This window comes from Marmota marmota, unplaced genomic scaffold (genome assembly GCF_001458135.2).
Source record: "Marmota marmota marmota unplaced genomic scaffold, marMar, whole genome shotgun sequence".
NCBI classification, from domain to species: domain Eukaryota; kingdom Metazoa; phylum Chordata; class Mammalia; order Rodentia; family Sciuridae; genus Marmota; species Marmota marmota.
The window spans coordinates 1,829,787-1,837,574 of record NW_026000294.1 but is presented as its reverse complement, the minus strand read 5'-3'; the positions used below and the strand labels follow the sequence as shown (position 1 = coordinate 1,837,574).

Here is a 7,788-nt window from a genome sequence, read left to right as displayed (position 1 = left end):
CCACTTCCTTCTCTCTCTCTCTCTCTTTTTTTAGACAGCATCTTGCTAACTTGCTAACCCAGGGCCTTGCACATGCTAGGCAAACTCTCTGCCACTGAGCTATATCCCCAGCTCTGAAACAAAAACTTACAGCCGCACAAAAATCTGCACACAAATGTCTCTGTCAACTTTATTTGCAATAGTTAAAAATTGGAAAACCCCAAATTCCTTCAATGGTGAATGGCCAAACTGTGGTACATCCATACTGTAGGATTCTACTTGGCAATAAAACAGGACGTACTATTGATATACAGAAATGAAACTTGGATGGACCCCAAAGGAATTATGCTGAGTGAAAAGAGCCAATATCCAAAGGTATACATATTGTATAATTCCATTTACTTAACATTCTCAAAATGACAAAACTATAGAGATGGAGAATAGGTTATTGGTTCCCTGGGGTTAGGGATGGGGATATTTGTGGTGATGAAATTGTTCTGTATCTTGATTGGGGGTGTGTGGTTAACATGAATATATACATGTCAATAAAATTGTACAGAACTACAAACACACAAAATTTAATGTATGTAAAACTGGGGAAACTTAAATAAGGTTTGTGGATTGTACCCACGTCTATTTCCTAGTTTTATATTGCACTAAATATACACACAAAATGTTTCCATTGGGGAAAAACCGGGTGAAGATTACACCAAATTTCTCTTTACTATTTTTGCAGCTTCCTGTGAGTCTATAATTATTTCAAAATAAAGTTTTAAAAACCACATTTGTTAATATCACCACCAATTCCATGAGAAAAAGTCTAAGTACTGGAGGATTTTTTGTTTTTGTTTTTTGTTTTTTTTTCAACAAGTCAACATAGTTTATTACTTTTGCACAGACTATTTCAAGGAGTTTAAACAAATAGTGGGGGGGGGGGAGTGACAGGTGTCCTTCACATCCAGGATCTCCTCAGGAGCCAGAACTCCAGCTGTGACTTCCCCCAGGCCAGGACAGGGGAGGGAACACCTGTTCTCCACATGCACGTGCAGAGGAAGCCAGCAGCTCGCACCCAAGTCATGCTTAATAAAAATAGTATATAATCTTCACAAGGAATAAAAACTAGTCTCAGATATATACAGCAAAGAGTACGAGGTGACCTTCTGGGCTGGATCCCCCATGCTGTGAGAGGCCAAGAGTAAAACAAAAGAGAGAGGGAAGCTTAAAGATGTCCAGGTGAGGCCACCCTGACCTTGGCAGCCCAGCTGCCCAAACTAGACAGAGGTGGGGCACTTGCTTGGCTGGGAAGAACAAACTCCTCCAGTCAATCACATCCCTATCTTGTACACCAGGTTCTCCTTCCTACCCATCTTGTCTGAGATAGGAAAGACCTCAGGGCTCCTGTACCTGTTCCTTATAGCTTCTCTTCACCTGTGGGCTAAGGCCCCTGAGCTTCTGAACTCCATGACCCCACAGATAACAGCCTAGGGCAAAGATGCCACAGGCTGAACTCCTTACAGGAAGTGAGAAACCTGAGGCCATAAACAGCTCTGGGGTACATGTCTTGGGCCCAGTTGGTCCATTAGTCATGGTAATGTTTCCTGGAGCTATAGCCTCCCTCCTGGATGAGACTGACCTCTAGCCAGAGGCCTCTGGAACATTCAAAGTCGAAGTATTTGGAAGCTAACGTGCTCTTGGTAGAAGTATAAGTTTCCCAACATTCTAATTTTTAACTAAAAGCTAAAACTTTATAACTGCAAACATCACTGGTCCATGAAAAAAAAATTATCACTGGCAAAAATGCTCTCCACTGATTTCCCTGAAGTCATATACTCCATTCATTTTTATGAAAATATCTGCTAAATACCCAAGTATACATGAACAAAGTCTGCATCAGTTATGCTTTCAAGTGAGTTTCTAATTCAGCTCATAAGTTAAACAATCACCTAAGGACATTTCCTCAATACAGCCATCACAGAAGTGCTCTATGTGTACTTCCTTTTTCATCACAGAATATTAAAACGTATCTGCTGGGCATCACAGCACACACTTGTAATCCCAGCAACTCAGGAGGCTGAGGCAGGAGAACTGCAAGTTCAAGGGCAGCCTCAGAAACTTAGTGAGGCACTGTCTTAGTGAGACTTTGTCACAAAAAACAAAAATTAAAAAAGTCTGGAGTTGTGGCTCAGTGATTAAGTGCCCCTGGATTCAATCCCCAGTATGAAAAAACTAAAAAAATAAATAATTAAAACAATATGTCCTCCAAGTTAAAAATTTAATAAAAGTAATCATCTTTACTGCCTCATTAAGGATATTTTAAAGTAAAACTGACTGATAAAATATCTACTAGAGAAGTACAAGCTATTGTCTTGATTTACATCTAAGTATCAGCCATTTTAACATTGTTGCTTTTGTGCCACTAACACAAAAACTAATATAGCAAAAAAATAAAAATAACATTTTAGAATTTTGAAAATAGTTTTGACCTCTCAGAATGCTAACCCAACTTCCATTGCCTCACTCCATTCAGTCCTTAAATCTCTACACTCTGTCTTCTACTTTTACCTTGCTACTGAAAACTTTTTTCTGTAGTCACCGTCACCTTCCTGAAGGCCATGTCTAAACACCTCCATTGCAACCTCACTTCCTTTATTTCTCTGAAGCATTGGCTACTACTAACCATCTTAGTTTCCTTCTCATACATGACTCACTGTACTAATCTTTCATTTCTTATTTGATCTCCGTCCTTTCTGCTTATTCTAGTTTTGACTACATGTCCCCAAACACACCTCCTGGCAACAAGTAAATGTGGAATGAATAAGCTTTCTTATCATGCATCCTTTCCTTTCTCTAAAACTTAAGTGGTTCAAGTCCTCACTGAGCATAAATGCTTGCTTCCATTTTAATGTCTCCTGTATCTGCCCTATCTTACCCAATGCTTATTACTTTTTACTTTTTAAAAATATCTTTTTAGTTGTTGATGGGCCTTTATTTTATTTATTTATGTGCAGTGCTGAGAATCGAACCCAGTACCTCACACATGCTAGGCAAGCACACTACTACTGAGCTACAACTCCAGCCCACTGTTGTTAATTTTGTAGTCCACACTTTCATTAGTTCATGCTTACACTATGCCTCCATACCTTCTGTTCATGTTTTAATTCATTCCAAGCATGACTGCCAAGCGTGACTACTCTTTTTTTTCTTTAGTTTTACATTTGTTTTTTTTTTCCACATGACTACACTTACCTCTCTCCAGCCACCTTCCACTATAATTTTATGAAAATATCAAAAGTATTTTTTCAAAGAGGTATATCTGAGTTTTCTCAATCTGGGTCCAAACTTAGTTTTTACTATACCCTTGCAAATATTTCATTCCAGATGAACTGGTCACACAGCATTCCTTAAAAATGAGATGCACAATTCTGCCTATATGACTCTATGCTCATGCACAAGCCTTTGCTCTACTTGGAATAGCCTGTATTTTTGCCCCCACTTTTCTAAATCTGTTTCTTCAAAGTTCAAATCATGCCCTAAATTATTTGTGTCTTCCCCTACCAACCCAGTCACCAATAATCTTTCCCCTTTTCTACACTCTTGTAGCCCTTGCCTATACCAATGTTTCTCAGTTTTTCACATCTTACACACACTACTTATCACTCTTCTGGTAGGGCAGCAAAAAGGTCAGAGAGATAATAGAAATAGGAGAGATCATCTGTAGCACATACATTTATATAATATCTATGATTGTTAGGTACCATGCTAAAAGTTGACAGTGCAAAATTAATTTCTTAAGTCACTACTTTTTTTTGGTGCTAGCGATTGAAAAAGGGCAAGCACTCTACCAACTGAGCTATATCCCTAACCCCACTAAGTTACTACTTTTTTAATTAGTATGAAAGATAGATAATGGACCAAAGTACTTGGTATAATAGAAAAAGCTGAGCTTCCACTTGGCTTGCAACTATAAAATAGCCTACATCATAATCTTTATGTGTAAGCTCATAGCTTTTACCTCAATGTGACCCTGCTAGGTTCTACAGGTAGTCTTATTATATATAGGGTAAGAAGCAGAACCAAAGCAGATGACCCTTGTGTGTGCACATGATGCAGACAGCAGAAAAAGGTACTGCCAATAGACAAGGGAAATGGCGAATTAGGAGAAATATGAAGATATATGTTTTTTTCCTAAAATGCTAAAAGATTACACAGGGCTGAGAATGCAGCTTAGTGATAAAGCCAATGTTTAGCATGCATGAGGTCCTGGGCTCAAACCCCAGTACCAAAAACAAATAATAATAAAAGAATATAAATGGATAATCTGTGGCACAAAGGTAAACAGAAAATGAATATTTTGCAGGTAGATATAGGGAGAGAGAAAAAGTGAATTTCAGCAATTGTTATGAAGGTCATGTGACCACATTAAACAGTATGTTTCTCACCTGATCTATGACATTCATTTGTCACTTAATATTTTCCTTTTTCCATTTAAAAATGTGTTCATGGCCTAACTTCCAAATTATATATATATATATATATATACTGTCTCTTATANTTAGGAATGACCTATCACTCCAGCCTGACCTGTTCCCGCCAATGAATGAACTAATCATGTTTAGGAGTTGTTGTTCAATTTTCCCGCGCCTCATGATGATTTGTTCTGATGTATACAAAGCCCTCCGCCCTCCCCAAAAAGTGTACTTAAGCAGTGCTCAGCTGTGGTAAGCCATTCTTATAGACCGTGGCCGCCATTAGAAGATGGCGCCGGCTTCCACTGTGGCCTGTGATAAACAACTCCTTTTATGGAGAGTTGGCGCGCAATCCCTTATCACCCTATGAGAGAGATCCACGTGGCGGCTTGGGATTGGGATGTGGGGGCTTTATTAAGCTGTGCTTGGGTGTGTCGGGGGCGGGTCGCTAGAAGATGATACTTGAATCAAGGCCTGAATAAACTGCTGAAAGAAGAATCCTGTGTCGTGTTTTCCCTTGCCGGCGAGGGGTCGCGACACTCAGCCCCTGCTCGGGGCTCTGGCTGCTTTCCCTTCTTGAGTGGGCACTGAGCCCCAGCATGCTGGTTCAATAAATCCCCCTTCTGCCAATTGCATGAGTGGTCACTTGGTGGTCTCTTTCTCCGATGTTTCGCCGGACCCTTACAAACCCATATCACTTTTTCAAATGCCCTTTCTGATAAAGACAAAGGAAGCAAAATATTTCAAAGATCAGCTAAGTCAATGGAACTGATCTCAAAATAGAATCTCCAAAAGGTTTCATGCAGTAGTAATGATTCTTCCTGGAAATTGAAAGAGTACATTTTCAAACTCTTGGAAAATAAATGCAGAAATTTCACTCACCATTTTGGGAAGCCTCATCAACATATCTTTACAACGCAATGCACATGTAGATGCTCTTTGAAAATCCCCTTGAGCAACTGCCTGAGAAAGAGAATGTCAGTAATTGGTTAAAATGAAATGACAAGGAGTTTGTCTCTAAGTCAGTTTTATCATATTTTAACTACTATTATAAAGTCTTACTTTGTTTTCTAATCTTTTCCACAATGCTAGTTGGTCTAACTAAACATAAAAGCCAGCTCAAAATACAGAGGAATAAGTGATAAGAATCTTTAGTAACAATGTAGATAATGAATGAATGGCAGTCACTTTTTCTGTAAATGCAAAAACTTGAGTACTACCTTATGTTATCATATTATGATATAATGCCATGTCTAACAAAATGATGCTATTATTTAAATAGCTCTTTTATTTATCTTCACATTAGAGGAATTAAACAGCAATCTTTTGTCCTAAAACAAGCTCACAATAACCTTACAGTCTGAACTGCTGGGAATATCTACTATCAAAGTGAGTTTATTGTAATGCCACCTTGAAGCCAAAAAGTCATTCTGCTTTCTTTCTTCCTTTCTCTCTGTTGTCATTCATTCAATTTATTCAATTATTTTGGTAGTGAGGATTGAACCCAGGGACACTTTAACACTTTTTTTTGAGACAGAGTCTCACTAAATTGCTTAGGGCCTCTCTAACTTGCTAAGGCTGGCCTCAAATTTGTGATCCTCTGCCTCAGCCTCCCAAGCACCAGACTCTGCCATTTATTAGCTGTTAACTTTCCTAGCTTCTGTTTCCTCACCTAAAAAATAAGGAGACTATACTAGATATCTCTAGGGCTCCTTTCAGCTCTACCAATCTATGACTGAAAACCTTCAAATGAACAAAAAGATCAATCATGAATTGTTTAAGCACTTGTAGAAGAGGGCTGTTTCAGCCATTTATGAATTTAGCTGACAAAATATTTTTTAAAAACATGGACACATACAAGAAAATAATTTTATAAAGTACTTTCCAAGGAGGGAAAATCCCTCCATTTGCTATTTTCTTTCCTTTTCTTTATATGGTGTCAAATATTCTCATGCTTTGAATAAGAAAGGGATTGATGGGCTGGGGGTGTAACTGTGGTTGAGTGATTGCCTAGCATGCTGGAGGTCCTGAAATTGATCCCTAGTACAACCAAAAAGAAATGGATTTAGTAGAGAAGAAAAGATAAAGATTCTAAAATATTGGAGCTGTGAGTACAGCTCAGAGATAAAGAGCCCACTTAGCATGTGCATGCCCAGCACAAGGAAAAAAAAAAAGAAATGCCAATTCCTTTTTAGTTTTCTCCTCCATCAACCTGATGAATATTAACCTTGACATGTTGCTAAGTAGAGACCTTCCTCTAAAGGTTTAATTCTAGATCTTATTAAAAAGGAAAACAAATTGCTAACAAAAGAGCCTCTAAAGCCAAACTTCTATCTATAGATATTACAAAATAATATCCCCATCCACACAATAAATATCCAACAAATACTTGCTAATGGAGTCATGATTCAAGGCACACAAAATCTTGTTATTAAAAAGAAATGCTGAGTGACAAATGCCATATCAGAGGATGTTATTTTCTGTTCTTATATTAAGCAATCTGAGACTTCAATGCTCAAAAAAACCCACAAAATGTTTATGGTTACTCAGATTTTATTCTAGAGAAATCAAAGCTCTAAGAATACAAGTTATTTTGGAAAAATTGTTCATATTCTTGAAGCCAAAATTCAGTATTTCAAGCCCAAAGCATAGAGAACTCAAACAAAAGAATCCCTAAAGAAGAGGCAGGGCTGCAGGTGTAGCTGGGTAATAGAACACTTACTTAGTGTGGCAAGGCCCCAGCATGACAACAAAGAAGAAAAAGAAGAAGCATGACGCAATACTGTAGCAACCTTTGATGAACATCTGAAAACCACAAGCCCTGGTTTCACCACTTAGAGACTGTGAGCCATTAGATCAGGTATGATGCCCTAACTATACTGATGTAATGAAAGAATGTGGATTTTGGATTCGCAGCTTTTCCATTTCTTTGCTCAGTCACAACTTCCTTAAGTCAAAATTTCCCTTCTTTCTTTCCTTCCTCCCTCCCCCACTTCCTTCTCTCTCTCTCTCTCTTTTTTTAGACAGCATCTTGCTAACTTGCTAACCCAGGGCCTTGCACATGCTAGGCAAACTCTCTGCCACTGAGCTATATCCCCAGCTCTGAAACAAAAACTTACAGCCGCACAAAAATCTGCACACAAATGTCTCTGTCAACTTTATTTGCAATAGTTAAAAATTGGAAAACCCCAAATTCCTTCAATGGTGAATGGCCAAACTGTGGTACATCCATACTGTAGGATTCTACTTGGCAATAAAACAGGACGTACTATTGATATACAGAAATGAAACTTGGATGGACCCCAAAGGAATTATGCTGAGTGAAAAGAGCCAATATCCAAAG

At 38.4% G+C, this 7,788-nt stretch overlaps 1 protein-coding gene across 1 annotated transcript in view; it reads right to left on the bottom strand.

Moving 5' to 3' along the window:
- The window catches only part of Tex11 (testis expressed 11), a 252,258-nt gene that overhangs the window by 220,983 nt on the left and 23,487 nt on the right, over positions 1 to 7,788 (bottom strand). Inside the window, exon 6 of the mRNA XM_048797231.1 lies at positions 5,328 to 5,408. Within this exon, the coding sequence (XP_048653188.1) occupies positions 5,328 to 5,408 (81 nt within the window). The remainder of the gene's footprint in view (positions 1 to 5,327; positions 5,409 to 7,788) is intronic.